Source organism: Hippocampus guttulatus, chromosome 5 (assembly GCF_054856545.1).
Source record: "Hippocampus guttulatus isolate MCC_2025c chromosome 5, RoL_Hgut_1.0, whole genome shotgun sequence".
Lineage (NCBI taxonomy): Eukaryota > Metazoa > Chordata > Actinopteri > Syngnathiformes > Syngnathidae > Hippocampus > Hippocampus guttulatus.
The window spans coordinates 13165503-13187251 of NC_141265.1; the positions used below are offsets into that span (position 1 = coordinate 13165503).

General features: G+C 44.1%; 2 protein-coding genes across 6 annotated transcripts in view; one reads left to right on the forward strand and one right to left on the reverse strand.

Annotated features, from left to right (window-relative positions):
• The window catches only part of arhgef28a (Rho guanine nucleotide exchange factor (GEF) 28a), a 36896-nt gene extending 18406 nt beyond the window's left edge, over positions 1-18490 (forward strand). For 2 of the 5 annotated variants that reach the window (XM_086111375.1, XM_086111377.1), the window contains 29 exons: positions 1083-1204; positions 1614-1987; positions 2565-2697; positions 2999-3110; positions 4977-5019; positions 6448-6537; positions 7087-7210; positions 7918-8062; positions 8312-8367; positions 8950-9007; positions 10221-10362; positions 10528-10649; positions 10740-10880; positions 10985-11235; positions 11309-11434; positions 11515-11632; positions 12580-12834; positions 12913-12989; positions 13070-13248; positions 13397-13494; positions 13596-13787; positions 14025-14156; positions 14247-14380; positions 14471-14518; positions 15079-15183; positions 15261-15425; positions 15524-15775; positions 16335-16710; positions 17484-18490. In XM_086111375.1, coding sequence (XP_085967501.1) covers positions 1083-1204; positions 1614-1987; positions 2565-2697; positions 2999-3110; positions 4977-5019; positions 6448-6537; positions 7087-7210; positions 7918-8062; positions 8312-8367; positions 8950-9007; positions 10221-10362; positions 10528-10649; positions 10740-10880; positions 10985-11235; positions 11309-11434; positions 11515-11632; positions 12580-12834; positions 12913-12989; positions 13070-13248; positions 13397-13494; positions 13596-13787; positions 14025-14156; positions 14247-14380; positions 14471-14518; positions 15079-15183; positions 15261-15425; positions 15524-15775; positions 16335-16710; positions 17484-17668 — 4355 coding nt within the window. In that variant the 3' untranslated portion in view covers positions 17669-18490. Of the gene's footprint in view, positions 1-1082; positions 1205-1613; positions 1988-2564; positions 2698-2998; positions 3111-4303; positions 4385-4976; positions 5020-6447; positions 6538-7086; positions 7211-7917; positions 8063-8311; positions 8368-8949; positions 9008-10220; positions 10363-10527; positions 10650-10739; positions 10881-10984; positions 11236-11308; positions 11435-11514; positions 11633-12579; positions 12835-12912; positions 12990-13069; positions 13303-13396; positions 13495-13595; positions 13788-14024; positions 14157-14246; positions 14381-14470; positions 14519-15078; positions 15184-15260; positions 15426-15523; positions 15776-16334; positions 16711-17483 lie in introns of all 5 variants that reach the window. The other 3 variants (XM_086111373.1, XM_086111374.1, XM_086111376.1) reach the window with 3 other exon arrangements.
• Positions 18491-19437: 947 nt separating this feature from the next.
• On the reverse strand, positions 19438-21474 carry LOC147205123 (uncharacterized). The gene is made up of 5 exons (XM_086111378.1): positions 21341-21474; positions 20917-20968; positions 20439-20510; positions 20252-20336; positions 19438-20179 (listed from the first exon to the last, which is right to left on the reverse strand). Exons 1-5 carry the CDS (start codon positions 21401-21403, stop codon positions 20143-20145), a joined length of 309 nt encoding a protein of 102 aa, XP_085967504.1. The 5' UTR covers positions 21404-21474; the 3' UTR covers positions 19438-20142.
• Positions 21475-21749: the final 275 nt, after the last annotated feature.

A 21749-nucleotide genomic window follows, 5' to 3' on the forward strand; every position in this document is an offset into this window, starting at 1 on the left:
TGAAACACGGTTACCGGCGCAAGTGTGGTCCTTCAGAAAGTGATGCTATAAATCCAAGCATGACATTAACTGAGTTAAGGACGCTGTCATTGTGAGGTTAACACAATGAGCATTGTACTTGTACCGCCGGATGTTAATGTGGTTAGGATTTTTTTTTTCCATTGAATGCATCACCGAATGTAATACCGCTGCACCTTGATACACTCCACATTCACTGAAAAGCTTGCTCATCAACAGCGATGTTATTATGTTCTAAGTGTGGTATTGGTCACCCAAAAGATAGTTTGTAACAATATAACAAGAAAGTCAAAGTAAAAGAATACGAAATTATATTCTCCAATTTGGACAGACAAGGTTGATCGACAACATATTATTTTGCTGTTGTGTGTGTTTGTGTGTGTGTGTGTGTGTGTTTTCAGGATTCAGTTCAGGATTATTCAGGAAGACTACAGAAAGAAAAAAAATTATCATATGGCCTTGTGAACTGCGCTGTACTTGATTGTATAAAGTGTCGAAATTCAGTTCAACTCAACTTTATGTATAGAGGACTTAAAAAAAAAAGACACACACTCAGGCATAAAAACAAAGACTGTCAGGCTGAATATCATTATTTTATCCCCAGATACTAAGCTAATACTAAAACTACCGCCTGGATTCGTTCCCAGAAACAGCGCTTCGAAGCTGAGTTTTGTATAGAGTGCATGTGTTTTAAGAGCAGGCGTGTTTTTGCAAAGCTAAACCTGGCTGCCTCTCACAGTGGCTCCACTGTGTAGAATATGTTCCCCCTCAGTGCTACTGTGTGCTCACTGGAAGTTATCTTCTCTCCACTGCCACACCGAAGGTTCGGGTGGGGGGAAGAAACAAGCATACAGATGCCTTGGCACAACGCCTGACACACCCTTTCACGTGTGTGTGCAAAGGGCCTTTGAGAGACGCACACACACACACGCACACACACACTCCTATGGAGTCTTGGCTCGCTTAACTGCCCAGGATGTCTATGTCACTTCCTGTGTTTGTGAGGGGTTATTTTCTGTTGCTGTAGAAACCAAATGTAATATTGAGAAATCGCTTCCCAACAGAAAAAAGCCAGTCGATAGGCGAGAGCCAAACCTCGTCCCCGACTCTGGCTGCTGCTGCCAGGCTGTCAGCGATGATCCATGGGAAAGACAGAGTATATGCCAACGCCATGGTGGTGCAGCAAGTGAGTAGGGCAATGAATGCATGTACTGTACTGTAACATGTTTATTTACGTTGGTGCGAGCAAATTCTGGAAATGTTTTGCATCATTCTAGTTTGTATCAAATGCGCTGAGAAAAAAAAAATGTTTCGTGTTTGTTTGTGAGCTCCCAGTGTTAGATTGAGGGTGTGGACGTTGGCATTTTAAAGTGTGTGTGTGTGTGTGTGGAGGGGGGGGTGCACTTTTTCTCGAAAATCTAATGGTTTCTTCTTTTCCCACGTGACAGAAAAAAATGCATACAACTCAAAAACCAATCCACACTGACTGAAAAAAGGAGTAAAGCAAACTTTGTGAAGAATTGTATATGGTTCAAATATCGCGCTCTGATCATATACAGTATGTGTGAACACTTTTCTACATTTTTCTTTTTCAGGTGGATGATGTTGATATGAAATACCATTCTAGCCCGCCGCCTGATGTTGGCAGCCTTTGCTGGGAGCCTTTCACCATGACACCGCCTGATTCAAGGACCTGTCTGAAAAATCCCCACCCACCCACGCCACGAAATGGCGAGAGGGCTGTCCGAAGCCCAGGCCCAGAGAAATCCAAAGAATCACCTCTCCACATCTCTCCTCCCTCTCCCTCTTCTCCTTTTGCTACCCCCCCATCGTTCCCGTCCTCCCCCCTGGCTTCCGCCTTCCGTTTGTTTGAAGGAAGTCAGAGGCGACAGCCACAATCCAACCTTCCAGTCTCTCCCACTTTGAACCGCAGAGGATGCAACGTGCCAGCGGCGACCCGCGGACTGAGGTACGACAGCACTGATGATGATTTTTAACATTATTGCTTGAAAGTGGAAAGGATATCCTGACTACATGTTCAACGTGAAAGTAAAAAAACCCCAGATATTTCAACATGCGCCTGCTTCTCCTCCTTCGATTTACAGTAGATGAATTCATAATTTCTTGGAGGATTGAAGATTGACTACTTTCTTCGTAATCTAGAGCAACTACTACAGATTTTTAATTTGTATTGCATATTTGAATGCATAACATAACCTCTTTTTTTTTTAATGTGCTTTTCAATTGTGAAAATCATACATCATAATAGTAATCGAATTTTAGTGTGGAAAGGGCCATTTCGGGAAAAGAGCATCAACACGCTGGTGCATCAACCACCATATAAGAAGAGAATTTTGGTAACATTTCGGGTTGCACTGGCATAAATTTGAGATTGCTTTCCGAGTGTAATTTCATTAAGCATTCTACTTCAGTATTTTAGAACGTAATGTTCTTGAGCTGACAAGTGATACCATTTATGCAGCGTCTCGGAACAAACTGTATTTTCGACATGGTAAAGAATCAGCGAATGGCATATGTGTCAACAGTCCCAGTCTTGAGTGTGACAGTGAAGAAGAGGACATCCTGGGACACTCCTACCCCTGCTCAGCCTCAAAGCTGCAGTGCAGCTCGCCAGACTTTAACAGATCTCACTCGGACAGCACGCAAAAGCCCTCTAAGGTATCGTACTGCATGCTTAATTTCTCCAAATATCTACCGGATTGTGTCACCTCTGGTCTATTATATGATAAATAGGCTCTATGGGACACAAAGTACAACATTTTAATAAGCGTTGGATCACTTTTTTGGAGCGTGGTTTTAAAATACCAACATGCAGATGTGTAAACGTCATCAACAGCTCAATGCTGTGAGAAAAGATCAGACACATTGATTGATTTTCTTTTTTCCAGCATGATTGGAAAATGTTCTGTTCTCAAGCTGTTTGCTTACTGCCCTCTGCTCTGTCCCTGCTCTTACCCAGAACCCAGAGGAAGGCGAGGTTCGACTGCGCTCGTACTCCTACTCCTCCCCCAAGGCGAGGCCCTCGCGCCCTTTGCTGAACAGAGATGCAACCATCACTGACCTGGCAGAAGGTGAGTGGACTCTGAACTCTCTGTTCTGTGGCCGGCTGAAGACAAACAAATCGGCCGGATATCTGTCATAAAAAGCTGATACGGTTGATTAAAAAAATGTAAGGACCACTGTTTAACTGCCAGGTTTTTGTAATCTAAAACAAACGAGAAAGATAAAACATTACAAAAACATTTCCACCATAACGGTGAAATGTAACCAGTTCAAGTCGATTGATTTTTAATCTTCAGAAAAAGGAAGTAAAAATTTTTAAAATGAAATACTTTGGCGGCTCGGTGTTCGTGTGGTTAGCGCGTCGACCTCACAGAGCAGGGGTTGTGGGTTCGATCCCGGCTCCGGCCTTCCTGTGTGGAGTTTGCATGTTCTCCCCGTGCCTGCGTGGGTTTTCTCCGGGTACTCCGGTTTCCTCCCACATCCCAAAAACATGCATGGCAGCCTGATTGAACACTCTAAATTGTCCCTAGGTGTGTGTGTGAGCGAGGATGGTTTTTCGTCTCCATGTGCCCTCCGATTAGCTGGCAACTGGTTCAGGGTGTCCCCCGTCTACTGCCCAAAGACAGCTGGGATAGGCTCCAGCGCCCCCCGCGACAGATTGGAAAATGGATGGATAAATATTTTGGTTGCGCAACTGCGCCTCTTATAGCTGGGATGAGGCTGTGTTCAGAATTATCCACACACATTCAAACAAAGGTTAAATGTGAGTCAGCACAAACCTGCAACCATTTAAAGTGCCCCTTATGAATCCTGAATGAAGTTCAGGACTTCTAATAGGCTTTCTTCTGATTTTCCGGACTACTTCATAATTCCGTCCACCTTGTTTAAAGCCAGAGGTGTAAACTGAAGGAAAAACAGCCCCAAAGCATCATACTGCCAGCAATATTCTTCACTGTAGTTATGGTGTTCTTTTGGTAAGTGACCAGTGTTGTGCTTCAGCAAAATCTACCACGTGGAATTATGGCCAAAAAGTTCAACCTCAGTTTTATCGGACCATAAAACAAATCTCCCAAAAGCATGCGGGAAAGTATGTTATGGTCCAGTGGGACATTCATCTTGGTGTCATTTTTTTTTTAACAGTATGAAAAAAAAAAACCCTGCCATTTTAAACAAAGGTGTGTAGACTTTTTATATCACTGTATTTGTTTAGTGTTCACATTGTTGTAAGACAACACCGTTACTTTGTGTGAACTCTGTGTAGATGGCGCATTCAGCAGCAGTGGTCGTTCTCTACTTCAGGCTTTATCTCTCTCTAAATCGCTTTCTCGCCTCAACCAAGTTAGTAAGTAAATTAGAGAGAAGCAAGAACACGCCGCCGGGAGTTTCTGTGGGCATTTAAGTGTTTCTCTTAATGGGGGAAATCTAGTGCCAATCAAAAGATGCACCAAACAACATTCCGGGTGCTATTTGGATCATCTAGTGTTTCCCAGCCTTTATTGAGACGAGGTACCTATTTAAAGTTTGAAAAATATCATGGCACGTCGCCAAATAAAGAAGTTGTGACATTTTACTCACAAGTTCACTTAATTTGAAATCTGGGCCTGTCTATTTGAACTTCCTTGAAGCTTTGGAGAAGTCTAATAAAGGGTTTCAAGGTTACTCAAAGGTGACTGCTTGACTTCATCTGGGGTTTTTCTCTTGGTTTGGCTGTTCTATTTTTAATGCCGCCCGTTTATGCTTTGCAAAAACCTGCTGCCATGTTTGGTCTGTCTTTGTTGGGTGTACGGCATTTGTACTTTTTCACTACTCTACCAATGGAATGGACGTTTCAACCTCTGGCTTCGGGTTCACTCGGTTTGTAATAACTTCCTTACCGTGAATGACATATTTATTTCTCACTCACTCATTTGGCTTTCTCTGACACTACATTACAGAGCAGAGTGTGCTGAACCTGACAGAGACTTCCAAAGAAAAGAGGTAACCGCATTGGCTCGCTATATGAGCTGAGACGAGATCCACTGGACTGTGTAGGGGCCTTACTCGGATGTCAAAACAGACTTCCGCCCTTTTTAGGCATCACTGTTGGCCTGCAGTAAGAGATTAGCTCTGCGGGTGTACAGTGTGTGAGACCTCAGTGTTCGACCTGTGTTTGGGGGTCTGACGGGGCAGGATGTGACACATTTCCTGTTGCGAGCCCGGCCAGGGCCAGTATATGCTCTGATTGCAACCTCAAAATAACCTCCAAGTAAACAGCAACATCCATTTTAACACCCTATGTAGAATATGAATGACCGTGCTACATCCGGTAAGCTATTTTAACATGAGCTTTACCATACGCCCATTTTATTTTTTTTTATTTTACTCACAATCATTTTCATTTCCCTTTGTTAATTTCTCACTAGCCGAGGTTGACATGGAGCCTTGTATTCTGATTTACAATGAAACCGAATGACCAAACAATGAAAATGCTCGACATAAACACCTTAATCGGAATGAAAAGGCCGAATGTGAATGGGAATTTCTTTCCGATTCACAGGGTTTGTATATGCCAATCCGGAACAGGCGTCATGAAAACTATTCATTCGGAATAACCAGGCTGCGTCCAGTCTGCGCATGCTCTATCTTGACGTAGGTGCGCAGTGACGTCGTTGTCTATGCACTTGATAATGACAGCGTCTTACCAGAGTTCGTCTGCGACAGGAGAACTTGTTTCAAATTATTTGTAACTCCACCCCCCCATCAATCCCTTAACTCATTCAGTACCAGCTAATTCTGGACCAAGTCTGAAAAGACGTTTAAAAACATCTTTGGGAGTGAATGAGTTAAAAATAAATAGTGAAAACAATCACGACTACTGTGCTAAATAGACGAACGAACTCCATCTTGACAAATCACGTGACGTTTACATCGATGCCGCGTGGTGAGACGGCTGTTCCGAGTTAAGGTAGTCGCGCATGTACAGGACAGAGCGGAATAGGTCACGTCTCGCGTAATGAGATCTTCCGTCGGAATGATTTCAATCAGAATGACAGAAATGTCTCCATGAAATTCGGCTAGTGTTTTGGGTCACAGGCTTATTAGTCTATAATGCCCTAATGCATTTTTTCCTCACTAATAACCATGCGTTGCTAACAGAGGAAACTTTTTAAGATAATCATGTTACATTGGCAATTCCATAAACCATGCTGTCATTTAAATGCATTACATCCGATGGAAGAAAGTCACTTTCATTGTTAGTCAGGATAAGAATCCAGTAATAATAAATGGCTTACTAAAATCTGACTCATTTTTAGAACCTCAATTGTTTAACACACTAAAATAGATCTCCCAATGGCCCCCCCCCCCCCCCCCCCAAAAAAAGAAGCCCAACAGCCTGGTTTGAGGTGTGCTATATCCATCATGCAGGGTTTTGGGTTTCCGTAAGCGGGCCCAGTCCGCAGAGGAGGAGAGCAGCGCATCACTCCAACACCTCACCCTCACAGAGTTCCTTAAAGAGTATGTGTTCACCAAAGCGGCCTCACAGCCATGCATGTGCGGCTCGACTTGTTTGTACTTGGTTTGACCGTACCTTTCGCTTTGTTAACAACATCCATTCTGCACATATAACCCCCCCCCCCCCACCTCCCGATTCTGCTGTGACATCGAAATTTAGGCCATTGACGTCTTGTTGCATGCCATTTTCTCCTTGATGCTCCGACATAAATGCCTCTCTAGTCTAGTGTCAAATGGAACTAGTTTTAAGTTGATGCTAATCGTTGACATGTTATTAATTGCATCTCTCCAAGGTCATGCTATAAATAGCATCCACTCGAGTCTATAGTGACACCCAAGCATGCCAAGCATGTTATCAAGAGAAATAGTCTATAGAGTAGAGCACTGGAAGACTCTGTGGACATTCTTTCATCTCAGCATGATGCTAGAATCCCAGGTTATTAAATCTGTGGTAGTATTAATATACTAATATTAAGAGTTGTGCATCGTGGCTTTCGAAGACCCCACTGAGGTGATGACTGACGACTAACTGAAATGTTTACACCGGAACAGGATCGAGGATGAGGAGTGGGATAAATACATAATTCCGTCCAAGGTCGAGTCAGAGAAGTACAAAGTGAGCCGGACCTTCAGCTTCCTCAAGAGCAGGATGTCGAGCACTCGCAACAAAACCAAGGTGAGGTCTTTGCCCCTCTGAAAACTGTAATTCCTCCAGGATCAAGGTTCACCCCTGCGTTTAATAACCGTGTCCATGTATAGTGACTCGCATCTAAAGTGGAGCTGTAAAGGGTTTACCATCTCTCAGACAAGCCGGGTTAGAATTCCAGTGCTGGGGAGCCGCTGTCTGTGCAGGGTGCCTTTATTTGGCGAGGGAGAAAATTCCCCTCTCCTCAGGTCTTAGCAACAGGACACTGAAAAAATATCTTCTTACATAATGCCAAACCTCCCAGAACATCCTAAGGAACCAAAACACATTCTATAGTATACGCGGCGTTGTCACGTGTTTCAGAGCATGCACATATGCGAGCTAACAAACATGAACTCCTTGGAAAGTTAGATAAGAAAACAAACATTCCTCGCTCACACACACACACACACACACACACACACACACACACACACACACACTCACACAAAGGAATCCCTCCTAATGCTCCCCCAAAGTTAAAGCGCCATAACAGCAGAACCCGTCAAGCAGAAGAGAGTTAACAGCGAGGCTGACTCAAATCCCTTTATCTCAGCTAACACCACTTCAACAGGTGTATCGGACCAGGAAGCTGGCCGCATTACTTTTTGTTGTTTTTCTGTTGCACTCCGGCATCGACTGTTGTCAATGTCAGCTCAACGGGGAAATGCATATTATTTTACAAGCTTTCTTTTCAGGTTAAAGGGAAAGAGGCGAAGGACGGGAAGGACAAGAACGGAGCGGCTAATGGACATCAGTTTGTGCCCGCGTCTCCATCTGGTCCCGCTGTCTGTGTGGCCTGCGATAAGTCGGTTTCTGGGAAGGAGCTGCTGCAGTGCTCCAGTAAGTATTCGACAGCGGCGGCGGTGTTGTCTTATGTCTTGTGGTGGCTCAACTGTCAGCGTTTGTATAAATATCCTCACACGTGCTGCCTTCATGTTCTGGTCCGCACAAAAGATGAAGTCAGCTTTCTTCCCCCAGCAAAGTCAACACCCATGGGCAGTTTAGATGGCCATCTGGACATTGCTTATTTAGACTTATTATCAGTTAAATGATTGAATTAACTGTGACTTTGTCTGTTTTTGTCTGCAGACTGTTTCTTGAACGTCCACAAGAACTGTCGAGATTCTGTTACACAATGCGGAAAGGTAACCATCAAACGCTGCCTTTGGTCTCCCATAACAATGAGAGCAAAAAAAAAAAAAAAAAGAATCATGTTAGCTTGTTCTTTCAAACGCACGAGGTACGTGGACCCTCATTCAAACAGTTGTGGCCAAAAGTTTTATTTTTGGTGCTCGAATCTCTGCACCTCGACGACAATTTTACCTTGTAGATGTCCTTCCTGGAAACTCAAAAGTGCTGTGTGCCGCAATATGTTTCGGGTCATTGCGCTTGTCTCCCCCTTCTCTCACTCTACTGCCATGCCTGTCAGAGGCTGAATGCTAAATGAACAAATAAATCAGTTCCTGCCTCACGGGCAGGTGGGGGAGGGGGGCAGTCAAAAAGCCGGGAGAAAAAGATCCAGCGCTTGGTGACAAAGAAAGAAAGAAAAAAAAAATTCCTGGAATCATGCGATGTTCTGAACAGTGAAAAATAATAACAGCGACAGGATACACTGTAGGTTGTGACATGTTTTCTCCTCCAGAGATTTTGATTTTTGACAAATTTTATTTAAAGGCAGTGCAGCTATGTTGTTCATCAACTTAAGTTAATATGACATTTTTCCTCAGAAGCTGCAGGAGAAGAATGCATTGTTGACAAAAAGCAAGACCTTTTCCCTCCCACAGAGTGAGTCAGAAATTACATGTTTACCCCCCCCCCCCCGTCTCATCCCCCATGTTCTCCCTCTTCCTTACATCTTCCTTATTCTTTTTGTTTTTACCTCTCCTCTCTTGTTTCCCTGTTGTTGAAAGCAAATCATTTACCCTGGCCACTGACTCACCCATATGACTCTGTTAAAAAAAAAGGAAAAAAAAGAAACTGTTAAATTTTAATCTGCCTCAGTGGGGGATCCGTCCTGGATTGTATTTATATCTGTTTGTGCATAACATCGGTAGAGTGAGGACATCCCCATACAATGAGATGGTACATTGAACACTTAGAGCAGGGGTGTCAAACTCATTTTTGTCACGGGCCACATTGTCGTCACAGTTTCCCTCGGAGGGCCATTATGACTGAAACCGGATAAATGTTGAATCACTTCCTCGTATTATTCCATGTAAAGTACTGTACACAATTATTAGATTTTGAAATCAAAAGTCAAGGAGACTAGTTTGTTCCCCCTGTTGTTGAAGTTTCTGAAATAATGCTTGTAATAGCTAACAATGCCGATTTATTACATATGACAACTTGAAATTTTGGTACAGATTTTAGCAAGCGTCATGGAAGTTGACCTGGTTGATTTGCTTTTGTGGGCCACATAAAATCATGCGGCAGGCCAGATCTGGTCTTGGGTTTGACACCTGTGACTTATAGACTGTAGACTAGAGTGAATTCAGATCTTTCTTTGTAAATACATCAACCATTTTTAAAGATGTACAAAGCCCAAGAACTATGTAGATTTCAAGTATGGAGATTTAGTGCTAAAATGTTTTTCATCATTTCAATATCCTTGATTGGCATCCAGGCAGAAACTGAGCCCAGTGATGCACATGGGCCTCGGCAGGAGTCGCTCCATCCCCCATCATTTTATTTACATATATATAAAAAGTGTGTTTGTGTATATTTGGATATGTTATTCCCCCCCCCCCCCCCTCCAGCTCGTATTAGAGGCATATGGTAATATATAGTTGAGCGTGGTGTGGTCTTCAAGCAGACACGCCCATGTAGAATGAAGACAAGTGCTTGGTTTTTCATGATTTTGGTGCCTCGTTTTTTTTTTTTTTTAAAATAATCATTTTCTGCGGTATGTGGTCAGAACTTTAATTTGAACATTGGCGTCTTCACCTGCTGTTTCCCATGACAATGAGAACATTTCCTGTTATCCCGGTGTCTCCTTCAGCTTCTGTGAAAGACATCTCTTCCTCCACACCCCTCGCCTTCTCCTCCGTTTCTTCGCCATCCTCACTCACACCGACGACCAAAGAAAAGCGAGAAACACTCGACGCTCTCTCCAAAAGTCTCTCCGTCTCTTTAGAGAGCAGGTAGGATTGACAGCCGTAGTTCAACCCTGCATATTAACAGTAATCAGATGGATTCCACCACAACACTGTTTCTAGCTGGCATTTATTGCGGTCTCGTTGTGAATAGCAATTTGTACCTAAAACTAAGCTAATTGACGTTTCTGTATTCCCCTTTCTGTTCTATAGAAGGCTGAGTGACACAACAGCAATGGAGATTGATTCCGTTCCTACAGCTTACGGCTCACAGTCCGATGAGGGCGCCCCAATGACATTTCTTCCTTCAGCCGACCCACCCATCGCCCCGCAGGGTCAGTGAGGCTTAATCTTACCTTTGTAAACCTTTGAATGTTTTATAGAATGACTGTACACTATCACCGGTTTAAAAACTTGCCGCGCAGATGATGCCGATGCTCCTCTACTAAGCGATCTATCAGCCGATCTTCTGGGACTCGACGCAGAGTCGTGGAGTCTTGCAGTGAGTCCGGATTTCTGCCGGCAGCATGACAGACGTGCCATCAAACGCCAGGATGTAATTTATGGTGAGGCCAGGCGGGCTTTACTCAATGAGAGTCATTAAGCCATTCCAGTCTCTTGGTTAATCAGTTGTATTATTATGATAATCCACTTTGCTGCCTCCTTGTAGAACTAATGCAGACTGAGCTGCACCACATCCAGACTCTGACAGTCATGTCCGAAGTGTTCAGACGAGGAATGCTGGAGGAGCTGCAACTCGACTGGGATTGTGTGGCCCGGATCTTCCCTTGTTTGGATTCCTTGTTGCTCTTCCACAGGAACCTCTTTGGATCACTGCAGGAGTGCAGACAAGCTTCCACCCAAGCCGAGAACCAGAGAAATTACCTCATCCATCAGATCGGCGACATCCTGCTTCAGCAGGTTGGTCATGATGCATACATGTTCACGATTGCTATCAAAGGACTTTTCTCAAAACTGAAGATGACCCTTTCAGTTCTCAGATGAAAATGCTGAGACAATGAAGCAAGTGTACGGCGATTTCTGCAGTCACCACATGGAAGCTGTCAGTGTCTTCAAGGAGCTTCAACAACAGAATAAAAAACTCCAGAACTTTGTCAAAGTGGGGCCCCCGGTTGTAGAACTTTGCATGTTTTCAAGATCAGCAATGTTGTAAAATCCTTGCGGCCTCTCTGCTCACAGCAACAGAGCCATAACTCGCTGGTCAGGAGGAGAGGGATTCCAGAGTTTATCCTTTTAGTCACCCAGCGCATCACCAAGTACCCAGTTTTGTTGGAGAGGATATTACATTACACTCAAGGCAAGTCAGCTCCATGTACAGTGGTGCCTTGAGATATGAGTCAAGCGCGTTCACAAATCACTTATTTTGAGATATGAGCCATCATTCAGCTGATTCCATTGATTTGTGTATTTATTTTGCTTGACTTCTGAGAAAAATGAATGATACAAGTGGCAGTGAATTCAACTCACTAGAGAACACACGCAAATGTGCAAGCGCTCACTGAACTGATTGTTTCACTTCACCGTTCATAGTTCATTTCATCAGTTCAATGCAGCGCATATGAAGATTTTTGCTATCAGAAGCCCTTTTGTTGTTTATGTTGTTTTGTAGACGGAAAGTCTTATTTAGATGTTTTAGAGCAAAAAATGCTGGCGCCACACTTGAACTTATGCATGCGTTCCAAAAAGGTCTTTTTCCTCCGTTTCTTTTACCCAGAAAATGGAAATCTGATGACATTTAGCTATTTTCTCATGCTGATTGCTAAAGAACAGAACAAAGTTAGAAACAAACTTTTTCCCGGCTCAAAGAAGAGAGTCTCATTTTTTCTCCTTGGTAGGCTTGCGTGTTAATATCGCACTGAAGGATTTTGAGGGGTTTCCTCCGGTGAAAATGGCCTGGCATTGAATGAGTTAAGAGCATTGCATCACCATTCATATCAATGTGGAAAGATTATTTCAGTACAGGTGTTTTTTTTTTTTAGTTCCAGATGTGGTCAAGGAACAAACGAAATCCATATCTCAAGGCATCATAGTAGTTGATGACATCTTTAACCTTGAACTGTACAAATGAATGAATGAATGAATATTTCTATCTTGGTTCAAATCACTGTGTAAAAATGAATTCTGAAAATAGAATTTTATATTTAACCCTTTTCATGCACCCCATAACATGATAAACTGTCCACTGTCCTAACCGCCGTCCCTGAAAGGGTTAACCTTGACCTTGATGACCTTAAACCTCGACAGAAGGCAGTCAGGAACACTCCGACTTGTCAAGTGCTCTGGCTCGCATTCGTGATATCATCGCAGCAGTGGACCTGACTGTAAGTAAGTACGAGAGATCGCAGGAGCTGCAAGAAGTGCTCGCCCGTCTGGAGAACAAGAGCTTTGCCAAACTAAAGAGCGGCAAGGTGATTCGCAAGCAGGACCTGCACAGCAAACACAGAGATCTGCAGCACAAGGGATTGCTTTACTGGAAGACTGCCACAGGCCGCCTAAAAGGTTTGTAGCTTCTGCACATCTGCCGCCGGATCGTTTTCGTTGAGCTGATAAACTAACTTCTGTGAATTTTTACTCTAGATACATTGGCCCTCCTGCTTACAGATGTTCTGGTGTTCCTACAAGAGAAAGATCAACGCTTTGTGTTTGCGGCCGTGGTAAGCCTCAACCGAAATCGCAAATATGCAACTCCGACGACCAATGCGTCTCTCATTTATTGAGTTCCGTTGACTTGCAGGACCAGAAGCCTCCTGTGATCCCACTGCAAAAGCTCATTGTTCGAGAAGTAGCCAATGAGGAACGAGGGATGTTCCTCATCTCCGCTTCCTCAGCTGGACCGGAGATGTACGAAGTTCACACCACGACCAGAGAGGAGAGAAATGCTTGGATGAGACACATAAGACAAGCTGTCGAGAGGTTTGTTGTGGAGTCAACTGCGAGCGATTGTTTGACACTGCGGACAATGACATTGTGAGATTTTGTTTTATAGTACAGTCTTTTGTGCTGTATGTGTGTGCGTGTGCGTGTGTTAATCATCATCTCACCTACTTAACCTTCACGGCAGTTGCCCAGAGGAAGAGGAGGAGGAGGAGCGCAGTGCCGAATCCGAGGAGGCCAAGCGAGCAGCGGAAGCAAAGGTTCAGAAAATCTCAAAGTTCCAAGGTAACGGTTGAATCGAACTTAATACTGGGCTCATGGGAGTTAAATGCAAGGCGTTGAAGGATGAATCACGGTATTTGTATTTTTTTTTTTTTTTTTTGTAGAGACATTGTTAAACCAGGACCAGCGCATCTGCAACAGCTTGGAGGAGAAATTGCAATTATATGCTGAGCTCACAGAGTTAACCCTGCGCTCTTCACAAGCCGTGCCACATCGCCACCTGCTGGTACAACCAGACATTGATAGCGAGTCCCCAAGACCCGCCTCAACACTGCTCACAGCTGCCCTCCGAGAAGGTGAGACAACCGCTGAGAAAACTGGTAAATTGTGTTCGGCCGGAAGAGGCTCGGCAAGACTTGAATACGAAGGGGGAAAAGTCAACGGAGCATAGATAGCAACTTCCATACAGTTTTAACCTGTAAAAGGAATTCACGGTCGTGCAATGTCAACATCCCCTTTTACTCACTCAGTGAAAATAACCAGCTCAGCCGGGAATTAATTCAACTTTTGTGACGTGCCTGCTTCCTGTGTAGCGGAAAACCTGATCACCATCCTGCAGGTCCACGACGACCTTCCTGTCCCAAGTGACAACTCTCCGATCCGCGGGCCCGAGCGCTGCAACTACAATAGCCATGGCAGCAGCATCCAAGAGTCTCCCTCGGAACGTAAGCGAGCTCATTCGTATGCAATTCTTGAGTGTAAGGCAGGCGACGTATGCAGTCCCGTGTCATCGTTGTGCCCTTTGTTTCTCACAGCGGATTACCTGAGCACACTCAGTATGAGCTCCACTTCTCTTGGATCGGATAGTGAGGGCACGGGGATGGATGGAGTTTTGTGGAGTTCCGCTTCGGAGCCAAAGAAAGGCGACACCAAAGAAACACTGTTCAAGGTTTGGCTGTCAGCGTTCCCAAGTGGAGTATTTATTTAGTCTTCCTTTTGTTTATGTCCTTCTGGACTAATAAACAGTTCTCTTCTGTAGGTGGCAGAGAGTGTCCAAAGTCTGACTCAGCTTCTTTATAGTCTGCAGGTGAGTAAGTGCACAAATGCATGGACGCAATTAGCTTTTCTTTTTATTCTGTTCTTACAAAATGGAATTGTCATGAAATCTATTCTGTTGAGCAAACCGGTATATAAGCCTCAGCTACTAAATATTAAACAAAATCAAAAACATTTTCAAACATTTATTCGCCACACATATTACCCAAAAACCGCCATCCTCAGTCTAGGAAAGTCGAAGTGGAAACAACATAAAGTAACATAAAAGTGAAAATACTGTTACAAAACACAAATGTGCACAGAAAAATAAGGCCCAGAATCTTTATTTGGTCCGAGCTTATGTACAGTGGCCTGATTTCCATTTTCAATGGCCAAATTGATTGGCTTGAACTCGAAACTTTAAACCGTGAACAGTTCCCCTTCAACATGAACACTAAACACGATTAGTGTAAGTTCAAAGAGAAGCAGTGCTAGAAAACCTAGTATCATAAGAACCCGCCAATAAGCCGCACCGTTAAATAACTGCACACATTTTTACCAGCAGTAGTTTGACACTAATGTGAGGTTTTTTTTTTTGTTTTTTTTTGGCAGGCTGCCGTGACTCTTCAGGACAGTTGCCTCGAGATCCAGAAAATTCTCCTTCAGGAAGGAGACAAATCTCAGCTCAAGACTCTCGCTTCTCTCCAAAACAGCCTGGTAAGAATGCCTTGAAAGTGCCCTAATCGATGTTTTGCTACGTCCGAGTTGCTAACAGGACATCTGCTGTGCTGCAGGAGCACGAGAGGCAGACGGGTGTTGAAAGGAAGAAAGAGGAAGTTGAGAAAAAGGGTTTAGAGAGGAAGAAGGAAGAAGTGGATGAGGTGCAGAAACTCCAAGTGAAACTGAAACAAGACCAGCAGCGCTGGGACAAGGAATGTGTGGCCAGGGAGAAACAACAGGTTGGTCTCACTATCTGGGTGGATTCGCAGCAATGGAGGGCCAACTTGAATCGGGAATCACCGGTCTGTATGATGGAAATGTGCGATATTGTGTGCAGACTGAGCAGGAAAGTGCACTGGAGCAGCGTGAGCAGCATTGCATCCTGGAGGCACAACGGCTCCGCTGTGAACGAGAGGAGCTGGAGGCTCAGCTGCTGGAGTATCGTAACAATCTGGACAGACTCCGGGAGGGCCAGAAGAGTGTCGACAGGGAGAAGGAGAAGCTGGAAGGCCAGCAGAGGATCCTCCAGAGCTGGAGACACAACCGGCAGAGCAGTCTGCCCGTTACTATACCACTGGATGGATACAAGGTATGAAAAAGATGACGTGTTTCTGTGACCACTTGGGTGGCTCCTTAGTATTTTGCTACTGGTAAAATGAGAGAATCAAGTGACTAGTAGTACAAATAATAGCAATTCACGAAAAAGATCTCCTCGCTATATCACTGTTCATCGTTTGTACCCCCGCTGTAGCGCAAGTTTATGAAGTGATCATTTTTTTCATAGTTTTTTTTTTAATGCCCTTCCCATGTAGGAAAGGAGAGCATCAGTCACTGATGCACTTTTCAGTTGTTGATTGAATGCCAGGGAAAAGAGTCAGACTCATAAACACGATGAACGCACTCATGCAAGCTGCTGTCGGTCACCGCTCACGCGCAGACTCTCACATGTAAACTCGCTCATGCCACACGTCGCCCCACAAGGCTGCGCCTCTTCATGGCACAGAATAAAATACAGACACTGCAATATTTTCTATTCGTTTTATCCTTGTTTTTTGGGGGGGGAGGGTCGCTATTCAAATGCATTTACAATGTCAAAAAGTGGGTTCAAAAATAATTACGTGACCTCGTGTCTTTTAAACCTCCGAAAGGTACCGAGTCACAGTCGCTCAGGCAGCTTGGACGGCACCTGCTGGACGTACGAGAACGATGCAGCTCTGCTCGCCTCCCTCCAGAAGAACCATCCCCCTAACCACAACAACAACCCACACCAGTATCCGCTCTCCGCCCCGAGGCGGAACCGCGACGGCCCCCGGCAAGCCTCCACCTTTGGCGCTGACCTTAGCCTCAGTGCCAGCCTCTACAACAGCCTCAACGCCTTACTCAGCCAAACGCACAGAAAACAATCTCAGGATGGGCTCACGTTCACCAACTACTCCAAGAACCCCGGCTGCCACCAGCCTCCCAACAACGCTGTCAATCCCTTCACTAACAGAGGCACGGCGCAGCCCCAGAGCACCACCAAACGTACGTAGTGCAACATTCTTTATTTTTTTTAGATGTACACAAGCAAAGAGGGGCAGGTGGAAATTATATTATCCATCCAGCCAGCCAACCATTGGAGTCTGTTCCAGCTTGAAATACACCTTGGACTGTTGCAGCGCACATATAGACAAACAAACATCGCGGCTGTCCTCATCACTATAGCGATTTAAAAACAACAATATCTAATATAGTAATATTCATCAATTAGGGGTTAGAGGTTGGTGCATCTCGGTGGACGAGTGGTTAGCGCATCGACCTCACAGTGCAGCTTTTATGGGTCAACCTGTTGTTCACCACTTATCCTGACGAGGATCGCAGGTGGGCCGGAGCCTATCCCATGTGCTAACTAGTCCACCACCCTGGATCATACTTCGAAAAACAAACAAGGAAAACTAATAATAATGTACAAGACGAAAAAGTGAGGCTTGGTGTGAAGTGATTGGAGAAAACAAGTAAAAGCAAAAAAATAAAATAAAATTAATAATAATACTAATAATAAATCAGCCAAACGACAGCTCATCTCTCAAGGCACTAAAACACTACATTCAAATTTTGATCGACTTGCTCTACTTGTACTTAATCTTTAAATACGGTTCTAAATTATCCGTCCAAACTCAGCCGGCATAGGCTCGAATGTAGACAAACATCGAAAACGGATGACTGTGTGGACCACTGGTAGATTTTGTCTTCTGCTTCCGAGGATGCTCCAAAGCATCTCTACCGTCTGACTTTCTTTTTCTCCTCCTCTCTGTCAGACTTCAGTCCACAGTTGGATGGACATTCCCCGGGGGTCTGGAGGCCAGGTCACGAACCTTACAAAAACACATTTACCTCCGCCTCCTCTCCCTCCCTCACGCCACTCCTCCCCCCGCAGTCCTACCTCTCTCTCGAAGGACATCTCAGGGAGGACGGAAGCGAGGAGAATATCGTTTACCTCTGATGACCAAGGCATTCTTTTGGACACGTAACTGGACTTGGTTGCTTTTGTTGGCCTGTGATGGATGTCAATACATTTGGGGGAAACTGTGGATCATCAAGGGAGGGATTAGTAGCATATGTGCCTTTTATAAACTACCGTCAGTGTTCCTCCTGCCTGATCAAACTTTTGTGCCTTTTGCTTTTGTGTTTGCTGTAATTACTTTTTTTGTCTGTAAATTAGTTCTATCCGTATTTTGGTTGGAGGTGCCTCGAACATGGCGCTAGGGAATACCAAGATAAAAGTACTGGGGTCATTTTTTTTCCCTTTTAGCACTTAATATAAATTACATGCGGGGGGGGGGGCAAGCCAATGTCGGCCATTGCAAGCTATGTACAGCATTGATTGCTCTTCTAGAAAGTACAATTACATGTTATCTAAAATAATATTTATTAGGGAATGAAGTCATTTGCAAAGAATTATTAACTCATTCACTCCCAAAGACGTTTTTAGACGTCTTTTCAGACTTGGTCTAAAATTGGCTGGTACTGAATGAGTTAACTGAGATGTGTTGAAGTACTGTATCGTATTGTTTATTGAAAGGGCTACCTATGCACACTGTTAGGAGAGGTTCATTCTTTTCTCAGTAAAGTGCCCAAATTGTTGTGATATTTTCCTACCCCCCTCCCGTCCTCGTGATTTCCTCTTGGAACGACTTGGTAATTTATTATACGTAAATGGCTTTATGCACTGTACACAATGTTCGGTTTCCTGCAATGGCTGTAATCACTGCTGTGACGGATGTAAACGTTTGGGGCTGCTTATAAAGATATTGTTGCAAACATCTGCTTGCGTGGAAAGGTAACATCTTGAGAGTATTGGAGCACTTTTTTTTTTTTACTTTTAAGTACAGTTTAAATCATTTTGAATTGTTGCATCTTGTGTCGAATCTTCATCATGGCTGCGGTATTTAAATTCACATCTGCCTCGGTGTTTGTGTGTTCCCTAAGCACCTCCCCAAAAGCCAAGAGGCCTCCGCGATGACAACCGTCACTCGCGCCAACGATCCGATCACTCGACCGCAAAACCAGAGCGGCGCCATCGCAACCAACAACTTGTGTGAGCACGTAAATTTACGTATTTAGTGCATTAAGTCTCATTATGTAAATACTACTCTGGATCTTTGTATGGCTATTTATTTATTATTATCTTTCTATGTTCATCTCAATTGTAACAAATACCATGCAACCACATGACAGTTTGTTTTTTTCCCCCCCATTCTTCTCTATGCTGCTGCTACTCAGAAATTCACAACGAGCCTGCCAGCAGCTCCTGTACATTTCCAGCTGTGGCACAGCTGGAGGAAGTCAAGCAATGTGTACTGTGTGTGATGCAGGTCATTTCAAAGGCAAGGCAGCTTTTATACATACGGCGCATTTTATACACAAGGGAACTCAAAACAACATAGTGCTCATGACATAGTCTACTTCTGACAGTCAATCATCGACTTTCTGTACGGCTTGTCCTGATTAGGATCGCTGGAGCTCATCTGACCGGGGATGAGAAGCGGGGTAGAGCCTCGACTCATTGACGCCCATTCGCAGGGCGCATGTAGAAAAAGGAAGCGTTCACATTCGCATCAGAGGACAACTTAAGAATCTTAAATGAAACTAACAATCACGTTTTTGAAACGTCTGAGAAAGCTGTGAAGAGTATCCAGTCAAGTCTTTGTGTCGACCAGCTTGGCCTGACATCACTGATAGACGTTACACGGACAAATTGAAGACGCATGATCGTTTCTCTATTAAAAATGTTCACATTTATTCAGGTTCACAGTCCCAATGGGAGAATGTCACAGCTTACTCTTAATATGTACACAGCAGAAAGATAATAAAATGCACGAAAAGCAATTGGTTATTTGTCTTGTAGGAATGGAGTAGTAGGGCCATACTGAAAAGACAAAAAGAACTACACTACGAATTTAAAGTGATCATCTTACCAAAATAACACATCTTTTCAAATGTACTCTTAATTGTAGCACTTGAATCTAGTCGCGTCATTTTTGTCTTTTGTTTTCAGGGTTGGACATAACATTTATAAAGACAAACTGGGATTTTCAGGTTTCAGAATGGAAACTATTCAGCAGCAGCATCAAACAAAATCTTCGCCCCCCCCCCCCCCCCAGACACACACACACTTGTTATCTTGTCAAGAGGGAAGGAATTTCATCTGTGCTCTAGAGCACATTTGACAATAAACTTGTGCTTCACTTGACACACACACACACACACAGTTTATCGGTTGTTAAAGGAGCGAGTGGCCTCAGCCCTCAGTAGTTCCCAAAGCAAAGAGCAGCAAACTTTTCAGCTGTACATTGGTTAAAATGGAGGCGCTTGAGTGGTGCGCCCGCAAGTCAGGCCACACCTTTTGAAGAAAACAACTATTTAAAAAAATAAAATGTATTTTACAGTACCCCACATGCCATCCCGGTCCTGTCATCATGCGGTCATTCTTGCTCTCGCCTTCCGGCGTTTTCTGAAAGAGAGACATCCACAAATGAAGCCTTCGCTCAGTGTCAACACCAAGGTGGATTTGTTGTGTCGATACCTTTGTGGCGGCGACACCATACATTTCCAGAGCACGGCATAGAGGCCCAGTAACATTGCGATGAACATTGCGGCCGCAATGGCACCTGTGTGACCATCATTTTACTCCGGAGTCCAAAAGTCATATTTTTCATCAACACAGCTGGAAACCAGTCGTACAACAAATGCTTGTGCAGTGCTGTACTCACCAGGAATGATTCCATTGCTTGTGTTTAACGCATCTTCGGTGCTTGATGGACGAGCGGCTGCTGCAGTGGAATCTTAGGGGGGAAGGGAAATTGAATTATATATATCAATTTAATTTCTTAAACCAATTAGAAGAATTGTCGTCTCCTAAACCCCCAGTTGCTCACCGAATCATTCTAAACTTTTTCCACCATTAATGTGGACTACAACCTGCACTCAAAACAACTCACTTGGGAAAAAACGCGAATCTTTTCAAGAGGGGTGTAAAAATGAACGAGCGTGGTTGCACAACTGCACAGAACCTCTTCCAACTTAACCAATCAGACTCAAGCTCATGTTAAAGAGGGGACGGGGCAGCTGCACGTATCACTATTTTAAGTGCCTCCAATTTACCCCAAATAAAGTTAAGATGTTCTTGCAGGCTTTTGGAAGATTTTTGGAGAGAGAGAGCATCAGTGAAAAAGAACAGCGGAGGCTTACCATTTCTCTGCAGAACCTGCAATGCCTGCCAGGTCAGATCTGGGTCAACTATCTGAAAAAAAGTAGCCGGATAATCACGTTTTAATAAATAACGTACAAAAACACGCTGTGAAGTTGCAGCTTGCTCTTTGAGAGGCAAAGGTGGCGTGAATATAGTAGAAGTGGGAACTTCAGGATAGAAAACAGGCCCAACTTGGCGCAGACACAAAGTAAACATGTAAGATAAGAAAATACTGTTGACCAGAATTTCCAAAAGATAAAGACAGCATGTAGTCGACTGAAACAAACCAGTGAGGCGTTGTATAACTCTACAACGCTTTGCAACTTGGAAGTCCTGTCCCACTAAAACCGTAATTTGACTCAAAGAAAGCTTTGTTCTTGACGAGGGACGACACAAAAGTCCTTTTGCCGATCACTTTCTTACCTCCGAAGAGTTGACGATGCGGTTGGGTGCAAATTTGCTGTCGTTTTGCGCCTCGGTCCGCATTTTGGAGACGAGCAGTGGTCAGAAGTCATCAGCGCATGTTTTCGTCTCGCTTCAGCTGTGCGCCTGTGGGCGTGAGGTGTTCAAGTACTTGGACAAACCTCGGATTTCTCAACCCCAAATGTGGTACTCGAGGAAAGCGTTTGGCTTCGAGTTTTGATCAATGTAAATGACTAAATCTTCGACGTAAACCTTTGCGAATCTAATCAAACGCTTCAAAAAAATCACTTTGGCGATTTTTTAAAGAAACTTTCCTTGACGTGTCTATTAGATTTACCAGCTTTTTAAAATCTCTTCAGGGTGCATTTCCTATTCAATTGGACCTCCCTCACAGAAAAGCTGAGTGTGC